Source organism: Maylandia zebra, linkage group LG8 (genome assembly GCF_041146795.1).
Source record: "Maylandia zebra isolate NMK-2024a linkage group LG8, Mzebra_GT3a, whole genome shotgun sequence".
Classification (NCBI taxonomy): Eukaryota; Metazoa; Chordata; class Actinopteri; order Cichliformes; family Cichlidae; genus Maylandia; species Maylandia zebra.
The window spans coordinates 12,926,834-12,941,383 of record NC_135174.1 but is presented as its reverse complement, the minus strand read 5'-3'; the positions used below and the strand labels follow the sequence as shown (position 1 = coordinate 12,941,383).

General features: G+C 41.2%; 2 protein-coding genes across 5 annotated transcripts; both read right to left on the bottom strand.

Moving 5' to 3' along the window:
- Positions 1 to 866: 866 nt before the first annotated feature.
- On the bottom strand, positions 867 to 5,464 carry decr2 (2,4-dienoyl CoA reductase 2, peroxisomal). Of its 2 annotated transcripts, none has more exons than XM_004562482.4 (10): positions 5,260 to 5,464; positions 4,647 to 4,756; positions 4,493 to 4,561; positions 3,528 to 3,579; positions 3,308 to 3,443; positions 2,794 to 2,918; positions 2,510 to 2,603; positions 2,186 to 2,290; positions 1,286 to 1,547; positions 867 to 1,172 (listed from the first exon to the last, which is right to left on the bottom strand). In XM_004562482.4, exons 2-9 carry the CDS (start codon positions 4,745 to 4,747, stop codon positions 1,327 to 1,329), a joined length of 903 nt encoding a protein of 300 aa, XP_004562539.1. In that variant the 5' UTR covers positions 4,748 to 4,756; positions 5,260 to 5,464; the 3' UTR covers positions 867 to 1,172; positions 1,286 to 1,326. The 2 variants fall into 2 exon arrangements, with proteins under 2 accessions (XP_004562539.1, XP_004562538.1); XM_004562481.4 differs by having other exon boundaries at positions 1,359 to 1,547; positions 5,260 to 5,460.
- Positions 5,465 to 6,323: 859 nt separating this feature from the next.
- On the bottom strand, positions 6,324 to 11,836 carry LOC101470050 (retinol dehydrogenase 13). 3 transcript variants are annotated; one of them, XM_004562480.3, is made up of 7 exons: positions 11,643 to 11,836; positions 10,069 to 10,187; positions 9,793 to 9,948; positions 9,615 to 9,719; positions 9,300 to 9,512; positions 9,070 to 9,171; positions 6,324 to 7,318 (listed from the first exon to the last, which is right to left on the bottom strand). In XM_004562480.3, exons 1-7 carry the CDS (start codon positions 11,705 to 11,707, stop codon positions 6,981 to 6,983), a joined length of 1,098 nt encoding a protein of 365 aa, XP_004562537.3. In that variant the 5' UTR covers positions 11,708 to 11,836; the 3' UTR covers positions 6,324 to 6,980. The 3 variants fall into 3 exon arrangements, with proteins under 3 accessions (XP_004562537.3, XP_076743484.1, XP_076743483.1); XM_076887369.1 differs by having other exon boundaries at positions 10,069 to 10,285; positions 11,643 to 11,808; XM_076887368.1 differs by lacking the exon at positions 11,643 to 11,836 and adding an exon at positions 10,286 to 11,588.
- Between the last annotated feature and the right edge of the window lie 2,714 nt (positions 11,837 to 14,550).

Sequence of the window (14,550 nt, the reverse complement as noted above, 5' to 3'; positions counted from 1 at the left end):
CACGCACGCGTACTAAACACCCCGCAGTATCACTGGCATCATGAGCAGCCACCAACTGGGATTTATTTATCTGTCTTCTCGTTGCTTGGAAAGCCCACAGACAATTTTCAAAACACTGGTCCGCACTCATGTTTATTTACACAGAGGTCAAAGTTAAGGTTCAGCAGAGGAGCTTCCACATTATACAGAGATCAGAGTGCCGTGATCAGCGAGAGTCAGCAGGCTGCACGGTTGTCTGGGTAAAACAAATATTCCTCATATAACATATTAACCCATATAATTATGTTTATAAATTACAAACGATTGTGGAGAATTGTTTATTGGATGTAAAGTAATGTTTTGGCGCCCCCATCTGACTCTCAGCGGTACTGTGAATCCCTGTCGAACTGGTTGTTAAATTTGTGTATGAAATATACATTCACGCACACACACTAATAACGTCCCAGAGCTGGTATGGTGCATTTGTCAGGCCTTGATGAAGACTTTAAGTCACTACACATTGGTCAGTTTTACTTGCAGAATTGCTCCAGCAATAATAATAACATTAATAATAATAATAATAAATAAAAAATCTTACTAAACAGAGTGCTTCAGAAACTTTCCCCACCTACTGACCTTGTGTTCACTCTTGCGTTGGGCACCTGTTGGATAAGCCTTTAGAGCCATGTAAGACTTTAAAAAATAAAAATCATTGTATGAGCATAGTTTTTCCCCCCCCCCCCCCCCCCCCCTTGAATCAGCCACGAAGACCCAAACTTAAACAGTTGTAACTTAAAATTAAAAGTTTGCTCCATGCTGCAGGCACAATCTGACAGAGTGAAACAGTTACCTGATTTTTGACCACAAATACAAACAGCACCCTTAGATATTAGGTAAATATTTTATTTAACATGATTTCATTAAATGCACACTTACAGCAGTGGAATGGAGAGAAACAAAGTTGGTTATTTGTAATAAAGTATTTCTTTAATTTCTAAGACTGTAAACTACTATAGTACAGCAAATATAGTACATTAGTGTTCAACTCCATGAGTCTCAATACTGACTTAAGGCACCAGTAGATTACATGAACTACAAATACTGTACACGTGGCATTTTAGTACTACAGATGGCTGCAATATTTCTTTGTTTCAGCAATTACTTGTCTCTTTTGTGTTCAGCTGACCAATAACCTGAAAGACAATAACATACACATCAATTATTACAGGTTTCACTGCATTCCTGCAACATAAAACAGCACAATCACATTCCTAGTTGTACTCTCTCTTCACCTCCTCCCACACACCTGGGGAGGGAGGCGTCAGGAGGAGGAAAGGAGAGCCCCGTTCAGAGTCTAGCAGATTTAGAGGAAGCTATACCCAACAGCATGGAGACATCGTTGGCTGAGGTCAGCCAGGCCCCACCATCCGCCACCAGGATGGCTCCAGTCGTGTAAGACGACGCCCGGCTGGCCAGGAAGAGAGCGCAGTGGGCCATTTCTGTCTTGTTGCCAGCTCGCTGCAAAGGAATGGACTGGAAAGCACCAGCAGCTTCCACTCTAAGACCACCTGAAAGTTTTAAGAAGAAACGAGCATCCTCAGATGATGTAAGCTACACGTATACACCATGATTACAGTATTTTTGACCCAACAGCCCTTAGGTGACTTCAAGAGCTCATGCTTTTAAATAATTTTGTAAAGATTGATATCATCATCATCATGAGGTAGTGATTTCTTTAAAGAATTCTAAGATAAAATGTGGTATAAAAATGTGCCTGAACATGCTTTACCTAATTGGCAATTTCTGACACTTCCTAGAATTCCTTTAACTGGATACAGCAAACATAGCATCACACCATAATAAACATCATACTCCCTTAACCAAAAATTAAATTTATCATGCTGATGCACGTGATTCACAGAGTGTTTCTAGCCAAATGACATTCTTCAGGGCTTTTAATCTGAAGTACCCATGAGAATCAATGCTGTAGATTTAACACTGCAGAGGCAGCTCATCCCAAACAGTGGCTTTGTACAAAAACTTTCTATATTGGAAAATTGACAAAATCAGGAATAAATGCTCGTTTCCAGCAGAAGCCTGCACAGTGGCAACAGTATCAATGCTTTGCCTGAAGTTGTTTTAGACTTTATAAGATCAAATACAGATCCCTTAAACTGACGGATCATTATTTAAGCTCAGTGTTTACCCAGCCTGCGGTAGCCCTCTGTCCCAGAGATGGGACCTGGAGCCACAGCATTGACTCTCACTCCACTGGGCCCCCACTCCACAGCCAGGTGCTTGGTCATGGCATCTGGGTACAAGAAAGACAGCATGGAGATATTAGATTTGCATTTTAATATCACTACACAACACACACACACACACACACACACACACACACACACACACACACACACACACACACACACACACACACACACACACACACACACACACACACACACACACACACACACACACACACACACACACACACACACAAAAAACAAAAAAAACAAAAACACCTCACCATTTGCTGCTTTGGCAGAGCCAGCGTGCACCTGCAGGGCCTGTCCTCTGTATCCAAGCGTTGCAGAGATGTTGACTATGCTGCCACCATGATCCTGAGTGAATCGTAATGCAATAAGTAATTTAATGTGCACTGCCCTCTTCTGGTGACTAGCATGTATTGCAGGAAAACAATCTTATTGAAGACTTTGATGTTGTGGCAGATAAAGCATTAACAACTGTACTTGTGGCTCTTTCAGCACAGCTCAGAAACACTGCATCACACAAACAGAACGAGTGCCGTACCTTGAACCACTTCTCATAAACCACCTTGCTGGTGTTGAATGTACCCAACGTGTCTATATCCAGAACGGTCTTGAAGGCATTGAAGGAGAGTGCGGTAGCAGGGCAGAGGAAGTTCCCAGCAGCATCTGTGATTGAAACCAGCACAGTAATTATGACAACTCCAAGGCAAAGAACTCTGCAGTGCCTAATTGCTGACATAAAGATCAGTTTGCACAGATGACCTGTATCTAACACTTAATCATGCTACAGTGATGCAACAGGGTAAAAATACAAGATAAAAAGATGAAGTATCAGGAAGGTTGATGATTAAACCAAAACCTTTCACACTTGACCTTTGAACAGAGTACATTTGCACTTATTTTGGCTTTAAAAATCATTTGGACCTTCAGTGGTTGGATTGCAAAGGTCAGGAATTGTTTGTGGCGGGGTGCCCCGCCTTTTTTTTTTGTTTGTTTTTTTCCATAAGATGCATGAGATATATAAAGCTGGTCTTTGTGCACGAGGCATCACATACTGTTAACAAGGATGTCCACACGGCCAAACTCTTTCAGGATCTCATCCACAGCAGCCATGATGCTGTCGGGCTGCCTCACGTCGATACACAGTGGAAGACAGCGCCGCCCTGACACAGCTGACAGCTTTTTAGCAGCCTAGGGATAAATATTCATTAACACTGGCATCTTCGTGTTATATAATGATCTTCTATGATTGCGGAAAGAGTGGGAAGAGTGAACCTCATTGAGCTTGTCTAAGTTCCTGCTGGCAATCACTGTGTCACAGCCATGCCTGGAAGACAGAGAAAATGTATAACACTGCAGAGAGAACACATGCTGCATTGTGCTGATCAGAACCGGAAAAGATCATCAACCCATAAATAAAGAAGGTAGATATGAGGCAGGCAGGATGGAAAGTAAGGTAACAAAGGGTAGAACAGCACAAGGTTAGGCAAATGTAGCTTCATCATGGAGTGAGCCTCACTTGAGCCCTCTCTCATTTCTGTGTATTTTGCTATGAAAATGCACCTGATTTTCAGTCTAATTCTTGTGTAATCAGGAATACCTTGGCGTTTTCACCCAGTTGCCCTTCCTTATACCGGTAAATGGTTTCTTGAAAGTCACCCTTTCACTGAGACCACTGAACCTTCAACTGAGGCTAAAGTAAACAGTAGAAGAATGAAATGAAGGGTCATCTCTCTGGTCCTTTGTCAGTTCTTTGCTGGATTTTTAGATACCGTTCATCTGCTGTAGACAGGGTTTTTGTCTACCACTTCATCCTTAAAGATGCAATTTAAAGTTGCTTCTTTGCAAAGTTTTATGTTATGTATAAACAACTTTCATTGCTTTAGTCTGAATCATTAAAGTAAAAAAAACAAAAAACAAACAAACATCACCACCTTTGGTTAGTGTTAAGTGGCTTAAACACTTAAAAACATCCTTCAGAAAATGGTCTGGTGCGAGGAGTGAACTGAAAATGAGTGAGACAGGAGCCAATGTCCAAAGAAAACCTTTCAAAGACCTTCAGAAAGCCCAGAGAACTGTGATTAAACTAAGTAAAATATAACAAATTGAGGGTTTGCGCGAGACCTCGGCACATTACCATGCACAGATCAATAATTAAAATGTTGTTAGAGTTCAATGTGATATTTTACTGACTGCAACAGGATTGGCTGTTACGGAGATGAGCAGGCAGATCTTCTCACCTCATGAAGATTTCAGCTATGCGCAGACCGATTCCAGATCCTCCACCTGTGATAAAAGCAACCTGGTCTCTGTAAAATACAGTACACCCCATGAAACGGTCAGGAAAGAGACTAAATCACACGTGCTGATGGAAACGCATATTTTCATGCTTACTTCAGTAAATCCGGACTGTAGATGTAAGTGTATGAAGTCAGACAGTCATCCGTGTCAACATCTTCAGGCAGCAGCTCTGCCTTTGTTTTCGACTCTGCCATGTTGATTGTCTGTAAGAAAAATAGCGAAAAGAAATGCAAAATAAAAACAAATAATACAATTTTTTTTTTTAATTGGGACTGTCATGTATTCAAACAAGTTTTATCCAGTATGACGCTCTTATTTTGAAATCTTTGCAGAGTGCAGAGACTTTAATGCAAGTTAGCAGCATATTTAAACACACGTTTGCGTAATTCCTGGCAAGGTGAGAGGTCATACTACAAGAAAACTGCATTACCAAAGCGGAACAGTGAAAATTGTGAAGCAGGCTCTCATTTATAGTCACTAATAAACGTTTTTAATAAAATACTGTCATTTAAAAAAATAAAAACGGCAAGCCGAGGAGTTGCAAAATAACATGCCTCACTCAAAGCAGTGGTCTACCTCTGCTCCAGAGTACTGTGAGCTGTTCGTCTCTTTAAAATAGAGTTTACTATTACTATTGTTGTTGTTTTTGCCAACACCTTTAATTAACAGTATGGCTCCGTGTACTTGCAGCACTTCGTCGTGTTACCTGAAGAAGACGACGAGCTGGTTAGTAGCGCTGACAGTCCAATGCCTCTGTGCTGAACACGAAACACTAACACACGACCAGGCCCACCCGTATCTGCATTTATAGTTCACTCATTAGCACCTTTTTTTCTGGTAGGAACGATTTGTACCTTGGACGTTTACTTTTCGTATTTAGTGGTGCATTGTGGGCAATGAAGTCCGACAAGGGTGCATTCAAGACAACGAATACATCCCGGTCGAAACACGTTAAAAACGGCAGATATATATATATATATATATATATATATATATATATATATATATATATATACAAATAAAGCAAAGTTAAAATTCAAAAGGTGCTGTGAGTCCTAAACTTTAGAGGTCAAAGCTGGTTTGATTCAGACGGCACCATCCTCTGGAGGCAGTCTCCTCCCCAGCAAAGGAAAACCCTGTTATTATTCTGCTGCTCGTCTACAATCGCCATCAGCTTCTAGGATGGCACCAGCGAGGGTCTCCATCTGTAAACCAACCCCGAATTAAACGATTGAGGGTTTACGGTTTCACGGCTGATGCTGATCAGTGTGCATTAGTGCAGTGTCCTCCTCCCTCACCCCCTATTGATCTTTACTTTGGAAAACACTGTTGGAGAGGACCCCGTGCAATGGATCCTCTAAATACTTAAGGGATGGATGTTTTTCTTTGCACTCAGGCTGCATGTCTGAGAGGATCAGACCTGCACTGTGAGTTCTTTGGTAACTTGATTTGTTTCTGTGAGGACGATGAAGCAGAACTCATAAGAGTGTGCAATAACATAAGCGATCCTGCATTTAACTTTAGTGTCATACTTTGTATTTTTAGATATTTTCTAATACTTCCAATAATAAATTGGAACAATTTAAGGTTAGTGTGTAAATTCGTCAGTTACGTTTGTAAAGTTGTTTTAATATATAGTTTCAGTGCACAAAAAAAATGCTTTCTAAGCCAAATTAATTTGAAGGAAAAATAATTAACACCGCTGTACAGCTGAAGAAATTATTGCCAAATCTGCATGTATGAATAAAAAAAAAAACACAAATTCTTAAATAGGGTTTCATGTGGTTTTCAGCACATGTATTTTAATTTTAAGCAGGCAGGTGGCGCTTTATTTCAACTTTTCATGACGGAATTCACAAAAAAAGTTTCAAAGCTCCAGTCCTCCAGTAAGACTGCATAACAATGCTTTCTTCTCCAATTACAGACATGATTCAACCAAAGGAGATTTGATTTTGTGCTCTGTGAAAGAAAGCATACCATACACAGCCTCTGCTGGTGTGTATTTTAATGTGCAAGGTTTCAACTCCACAGAAAGCAGGACGTTGGTGTGATTTTGACATAAAAAACAAAACAACATTATGTTTGTTTTATGGTAGGTTTTTAGGAGTATGTTGAAAACCCTCTTTCACTTTTTTGCTCATAATGACATGGTAGCACTTTATTTTAAAACTTCTTGCATTTTATCACTAGAACAAGCAGAGAAAAGTCAGAAATACAAACTGGATGTAACTTTGAATCCGTAAGTGTGTTTCAATGTTACAGATTCTCTTTAAAAGAGAGAACATCCTGAGGCAGGAACATAAATGAACATACAAAAGACTGCTATTATAGAGACACTCAGACTCAAAGTCTGAGACAGAGAATTGTTCCTGTGTCTGGCACAGCTCAAGTGATAAAGGTCCATTATTTCCTGCTGGCTCAGAGGACCTATAGGCCTACAGTGCTGACAGCTGCTCCTACATTCTGCCCGAGTGTCTGCGCTGAGTTTGTCTGCGCTGAGTTTGTCTGTGCAGCTTTGTTCTGGCCTTCCGCTGATGGGTTTGACACGCTGGGCTGTCCTTCGTGCTCCAGACCCACCAGCCTGCTGCTGACTTCCCACAGCCTACAAGCTGCCTCATCGTCCAGGGCCTGGGGCGCTGGTTCCTTTTCGGTCATAACATCATAGTACCGCCCCGTCACCCCCTCCAGCTCCTCAGACACGGCCAGGTAGACGCTTGGCTGGGCCCCGTGCTCTGGGCTTTTCACCAACAATGAGAAAAAGGGACCTGGGAGCAAAGGTTCATTTTAATTCAACACCAAAAACTTTGCTTTCCACAGTAGAAAATGTTTATGTAGCCAAGGGGATTCAAACCAGATGTAAAAAAGCAGGAGGTGGATCTGACTGAGTAACATTAGCTTTAAACACACCCCGCTTTATCCTCCTACAACATCATCCTCTATTAGATGCAACTGGGAACTTGCAGGCCCTTTTTCTTAGGTTTTAAGGTGTTTTTATTTTTATTTATTTATTTTTGAAGTATTAGTATTATAGCCTAACCCTTATCCACAGATAAGGGCTTTAATTATTAAGTCTAAACCCTGGAATTTGCATTCCCTTAGCAGTAAAGTACATTCACAGCTTTAAAAAATATAGAAGGAAGTTGTCGTTGAAATCCTCATCTCCTGTGTTGGAGTTGCCAGGGTAACACTATACACTTAGAAAGAATATAGGTTAGAGGCAGGGAGGGGGCTGCATCAGTGTTTTATATACAGTGTAAGTGAACAACATTGCCACACTGCTGGTATTTGATTTAAGAGGCTTTAATAGAACTGGGATGTCATTTCTTTGCTGATTAATATTTTAGATTATTTTACAGTACTGTGAAAAAGTCTTTAGCAAGCCTTCACTTCTTTATATTTTGCTGGAAAATGTGAAATATGTGCAGCGACTTATTGAAACACCTGCAAACATAATTTTCTTGGATGTTGGCTGCTTTTGTTCTGTTCTCTGTCAAGATGATCCCACACTAGCTCAATAACGTCGAGGTCTGGGCTCTGCTGAGGCCAATCCATGACCGATTGTGTTCCCCTGTGTGTTTTTCTATCCAGCTATGCTTTTACTGCATTGGCAGTGTGTTCAGGATCATTGTTGTGCTGAAAAACAAAGCCATTACCACTCAGATGTTTTCCAGATGGTATTGCGTGGTGGATTGAAATCTGATGGCACTTTTCTGTGTTCAAAGAAGGCTTTTAGAAATCCTGGGGAAGTATTTCTCAAGACCACCATAATAAAAGAGCAAGTCTGGCTCATTGAAAGCAAAATATAAAGAAATGGGAAGTGGCTCAAGACTTTTGCACAGCACTGTAAGTCGAGAACCAGAGAAATAAATGTGCAGCACCTGCATTTTAGTTTTAAACAGTATAAAGGATGAACGTAGCTACTGTGACATCCAAAAGTCCCATTTTGGGTAACAGCTTATGATGAATATGTCGTTAGTCAATAAGCGAGTGGAAAATACCACAGATAATCCTACTTTTTGAAACATGGCATGACCAACGTTTACAAAATAGATTTAAGTTTGTATTCAGTATAACTAAACCCATGAATTTAGCAGGAAAGCATTTACATAGGTGAAGACAGAAAGCAGATTTCCCTCAGATGTCTTTTTGCAACTACATCTATCGCCATCTGGTGGTGTTCAGACAGATTGCATCAGCTTTCTGCATCAGCTTTATTTTTCCAACCCAGAAGCTACAACCATGTTTTACACTGTCTGTAATTGTGCTATTAAAAACTACATGACTTTGAGCGGTAACATGAGTTACAGTTAAAATTCATTTGTCACAGTGTTGAGCTATGCAACTAAAATTAAATAGAACTTATTTTAGATGTGTGTTACGTTATTTTAAATTCCCCCCCCAATTAATAAGAAAAAAAGAACAGTTCCTCTCCCGATGTGTTAGCGTCTACACAGACTGGGCTAAGTGTGGTGAGCTTTTATTGATTTGGGATCCAGTAAGGAAACGGGATACTCACTGAGCAGAGAGCTCGAGAACTGTGATTGGTGAAGGCCAGTGTGCCTCCCGAGCTCCGTGGCAACAACTCCCGGGTGCACCGCATTCACTGTGACTCCTGTGCCTGTTGCACACAGCATTGTTTAAAAATACATACCGCACATATACGTGTCCACTGGCCAATTACAAACAAGAACACAGGCCGTACTCTCTCCCACACATGCCCACATATACAGCAGCCAGTAGACTTGCCTTGTAATCGCTTGGCGAGCTCTCTGGTGAACAGAACATTGGCAAGCTTGCTCTGACAGTACGCCTGCTTGGTATCAAACTTCTTTTTCTCCCAGTTCAAGTCCTCAAAGTCAAGCTTTCCAACAATGTGGGCGAGAGAGGCCAGGTTGATCACTCTGCTGGGGGCGGACTCTTTCAACTTATCCAGCAGAAGATTCGTCAGTAAGAAGTGGCCTGGTGGGAGACAAACTCAGAATCAGCTCGTGACGGACGAAGGGAAATTTCACTGGAATGCATAGTCAGTCTAGCTTGTGATTTTTAGAGGTTAGTGTGTACCTAAGTGATTCACTCCAAACTGCATGTCAAAGCCGTCCTCTGTCTTCCACTGTGGACACCTCATGACCCCAGCATTGTTTATCAGTATGTCCACATGCGGCTCCTCTACAGTAGAAACAGTGTTACAGAAGCAGGCTTTACTCCCGTACCTTAAACTGAACTGTTCTGGGTTCATCACCTTGTTTGATCCTCTCTGCAAACTCTCGGATTGACTTCATGGAGGCCAGGTCGAGGCGACGTGCATAAATGTGAGGATTCAGGGTTTTCCCCCGAATTTCCTTTGCAGCTGCTTCACACTTCTCCATATCGCGACATCCCATAATAATCCGACCACCTGATGATGTTGAGAATTTTTTTTTTTTTTTTTTTTTTTTTTAAAGGCAAGGTGTGTCAGTGAGAGAGAAGTAGTTGCACCTTTTTGCACCAAATCAGAGGGGAATCAGGTTCTCCATACCTCTTCTAGCCAGTTCTCGGGCAGTCTCTTTTCCAATGCCTGTGTTAGCTCCTGTTATAACCACAGTCTTTTCATTAATGGTAGCCTTACTAGGACACCGGCCTCCAGTCATACGGTCTCTATGAAAATAATTAAACAAAGGTTTATTGGTATCTTATTCAAACACTGGAGACTGCCACTCACCCTCCTGAAGGATGTCTCAGTTCTTTAAATGTACCTCGAGAAGGAGCAAAAAGAAGCCGTGAGCATGACACACAGATCACTGAGTGTCAAAACTTTCTGCAAACTCATCTGGCAGCATCAGCAAAACAGTGAGCAGATGATTCAGGTGCATCTCACATTATGCTGGGACTGCTTTAGAATGACAGCTCTGAAGCAACATCTAAGTTTGTTAAAGGCCCTGACTCCTTTCTCGCCTGCTCTGCTTGCATCTCAGGTGGGAGGTTAGGTCAAGTCAATTTTATTGATACGCCACGTTTAAAAACAACAAGACTTGACCTAAAGTGGGTTTTTCTTCAGTTCAGGCGAATAAATCAACATCGTAAGCCTAAAACACAAGGAGAGGAGGCGAGGGCATGCAGAAAGTAAGATATGAGAAGAGCGGCAAGATTTATTTCACTCGAGCAAACAACCAGAGGTCGTCACACCTGTGAACATTACATAACCACCCTCGGATCTCAGTTCACAGCTTAATTGGCCTGCAGCAGCTAATCTACATAGCTGCTTTTATAACTCAGCATTACTGTTGTTTTTCTATCCAGCCATCGATTTTCTTAACCACTGGGCAAGTCAGGGTCGTGGGAGGGCAGGGTACCCAGGGAGAACATGCCACCACACAGGATTATTGCCTGTAAAGTGCTTCGTACTTATTTAACAGGACGTTCATCACAGTGAGAAGGTCCTGGGTTCAAATGGGGAGTTTGCAAGCTCTCCGGCTTCCTCCCACAGTCCAAACACATGCATGGGTTAGGTTAATGAAATGAAATCAGAGAGGCTTTACAGTGTGTCAGTCTGAGAAGGGAGCCTGCATTAACAGTGTCTGAAATGTTCATTCTGCCGGTTTTATTTGTGTTTCATCACATTACCAGAAAAAAACCTGATCCGGTATCGACTTGATATTGTATTGCCCGCTCTAAGTTCAGCATATAGCCCGATGAATTGTGTTGGATAAATAAATTGCTTATAATAAGCTTCCTTTATAGGTTAAAAGTATTGCACAGCACTACCCAAAATGTTCTTGTTTTTGTTCTGACTAAGTAAGGCAGAAAATCAAAAATCACCCTGCCTTCACGCTCTTTAATGTGCGAACAGAATTTCATTAACACCTTTTGAATCTGTAAAATCTGCTCTATTCAGCTATACCATTTAGCCAAGAAGGCTGTACCTTGTGGGGTTGTGTAAGAGTGAAGTGTTTCCCTTTCAGTTACTCCAAAAACTACTAAATAACGTGACAATACCCAGTATGACGACTCTCTGTCACTGAATTGAATGCACTTGAGAAATGACACATTTCCAGTGTAAATTAAGCACCCAGAAACATCGCAGTGTACTCATGATGATGATTAGTTACTCACTTCAGTAAAACAGCGCATCCAAACACTGTTCCAAAGACAGACACGGGTAAAATATATCTGCTCATAACTTCGGAATTAAAAAAAACAATCAAAAACGAACTAACGTATCCACGCCTGATTTAGAAACACTACTGAGTAGGAAGACAAGGTTACACGCGCGTAAATTTTGCGTCATCGCCCTGTGACGGGCCCATTGCAATGTGGGAAATGTAGTTTCTGAGACAAGGAAACAGCTTGAAACTTGGACAGTCTGGTTTGTGTCACTTTGATTATGACATTAAAATTTTCTTAATGTCTGTGAACGCATCAATAGTCAACATTGATCGCTTTTATTTCGCTTAAAAATAAAATAGTACTTTCTAATGACAAAATAAAAGACTGGGGAAATGGCATAAAGTGGGAATATAAGGAATAAGAGTCAGTAGACAGCAAGAATCCACCAGCCTAAGTTTCAATTCAGTAGGGTACTTTTCTCCAGTATTTATTTAAAGGTCAAGTTTCCACACGTTTTGGTTTTCCACAGTTCAAAATAATCCCCTTTTAACCTACACGAAGCCAAAAAGTAGTTTGTCTTCTGTCTTCAGCTACTCACTTTGGTTTCTCTTATTTTAAGGCCACACTCCCTTTAAGCCAGCTTTCTTCTGATTGGCTGCTCCTCACAAACAGCTGTACTTCTTTGACATCACACAGGACCAAAAGTAGAAAAAAAAGATCTGAAATTACATGTTTGCAGGAGTCTAAAACCTGTGCTTTTGCCTAAGAAGACATATGCTGATGTCATTGTTTAAAACGTCCATTTTTTATATATGAGCATCTAACGTTTTAATAGGGTATGACATTAAATAAGAAAATCTTCTTCTTTAAAATACTTTTTTACCACTCAAAGCAAATGTTGCAACAGTTCCCAGATATTTAGTTGATGGAAAGGGTTGTTAAGGTCGCTAACTAGTCTTCATATTAATGTGGAAACAGAAGGGTTTGTCCCATCTCTGAGGGAACTTTCTGCTTTTGTACTTTTCCTTCTTCTTGGCTGATCCAATTACCCAATATGGGTCACGGGGGGCTGGAGCCTATTCTAGCTGTTGGGTGAGAGAGTACATCCTGGACAGAGAGAGGCAAAAAAAAAACCCATTTGCGGCCACACCTATGATCAGTTTAGAATCACCAGTTAACCTAACCAACTGTCTTTGGACTGTGGGTGGAAGAAGGCTTTTCTGGTTCTTGAGGCCTTGTGTAAATTCCTCTTAGGACACTGCGGTTCGAAGTGAAGCTAGGATACAAAGTAATGCAGTAAACACTACATGAAGATGAATTTGAGAACATGGAAAAAAAAAAACAAGGCCATCATCTTTCAAGAGGCGGAAAACTTTAGGTGACACACAAAAAAGTGAAAACTGGGACGTGAGTTTTGTGCCTGGAAAAAAAAAGGAGTGAGGAGGGGAGGAGAGGAGTAGCAGCCCTAGTTGTTCACAGCTTGGAGGTGTGTGTGTTTGTGTCCTCAGTGTATTTGACCCTTCATGCTCTCTGCTGTCGGCGCACAGTTCTTGACCTTCACGATGATTTATGACAGCTCCGTTCCCACGATAACCCCGAGGAAAGTCTTCGCCTCGCTGCCTGTTGGCCTAATGGTGCAGCGCACTGTGAGACACCTGAATGCCTCCGAGAGCTGCTGAAGATGCAGCTATTCAATACCCAGCACTTCCCCAACAAGGATTAAAACAACATGGGTCAGATTTTTTCACTTTCAGGAAACTAAAGATCACATTCCCCTGTGCTGCCCCTTTTTATACGAGTCATTCTTCTTTTTCCTAAAACCTTAGCTGCCATAACAGCTTATTTTTCACTGTCAATATGTAATCTGAGTCTAACTTGCCTCTCTTTGTTATTTCGATGCTGGGTGAAAAGGGAAAATAAGGAAAAGTATAAGGAGCACAGTTTGCTGGTCTGATATAAATTAGCAGTCCAATCACTTCCACGTATAAAAACAAGAGGATGTATAAAACCAAACACCTAGACGTGCAGACTGCTTCTACAAACATTTGTGAAAGAATGGATCGCTTTAAGAAAACAACTAAAGAGACAGAAACTATTATGAAAACTGGTTTATTTTATATCTCCTAGTTTGAAATGAAGCAATAAAAACATGTATAAAACATCACAAACTGTAACATTATACAAATGCTTACGTCCTGTCCTGCTGATGGAATGGAGACATCTTCCAGTGACAGTCTTTATCCGTGTGTGTTTGAGGAGGCTCCTAAACCCACCGACACAGAAGTGCATGTTCACAACTCCCTCTGTGCAGGCGGAGTCAGGACCCTCCTCACCCTGGGTGAAGAGGAGTGGTGCTGTGGCCAGTCAGGTATGACTCTGTCCACTCTCAGCTGCCCTGCAAAGCAATAACACAAGAAAGACTTAATTTTAACACAAAACAGCATTTCCATAGTAGGTAGCTGCAGCATGTTGTTAAAATGCTATTTTAAACTCAACATATATACACAATAACTATAAATAAACTTAGACCTACAGTACTGTAGGGCGATGATTTATACCAGCTATTGGAAGCATTTAGTCTTCAAGACAGTTTGTAGCCAATATGAGGTGATAACTTAACACAGCACCACTCTCCAGTTTGTCACTTGGTCATCCATCCTTCTCATCGGGTTGGGGTAAGGCTGTCTTCTGGGTGGAGCATCTCTCTGTGTTAGCGCCGTCTGGAATGCTGGGAGAGGACAAGCGTAAAGCACCTGAAGACAAAAAGACAAAGAGAAAAGGATGAATTCACAGATCACTGATTTGTTCAATTTACTTTTCTTCTGTTATGTGTTTTCACCTTACCTGTGATCCCTTAGCCACAGGCTATATCTTATGTAAAAGCAAGAGACTACAGTCAGTTCACGACATCATT

What these genes read in the sequence shown, in the direction of transcription:
- decr2 (XM_004562481.4), bottom strand. Translation starts at nt 4,747, where the DNA reads ATGGCAGAGTCGAAAACAAAGGCAGAGCTGCTGCCTGAAGATGTTGAC. An exon ending in TACAGTCCGGATTTACTGAA is followed by an intron (nt 4,562 to 4,646) that starts GTAAGCATGAAA and finishes TGTATTTTACAG; the next exon opens with AGACCAGGTTGCTTTTATCA. An exon ending in TGTGGACATCCTTGTTAACA is followed by an intron (nt 2,919 to 3,307) that starts GTATGTGATGCC and finishes TTTCAATCACAG; the next exon opens with ATGCTGCTGGGAACTTCCTC.
- LOC101470050 (XM_076887368.1), bottom strand. Translation starts at nt 10,359, where the DNA reads ATGAGTTTGCAGAAAGTTTTGACACTCAGTGATCTGTGTGTCATGCTC. An exon ending in GTTTGGAGTGAATCACTTAG is followed by an intron (nt 9,513 to 9,614) that starts GTACACACTAAC and finishes GTCTCCCACCAG; the next exon opens with GCCACTTCTTACTGACGAAT. An exon ending in GTTCTCGAGCTCTCTGCTCA is followed by an intron (nt 7,319 to 9,069) that starts GTGAGTATCCCG and finishes CTTTGCTCCCAG; the next exon opens with GTCCCTTTTTCTCATTGTTG.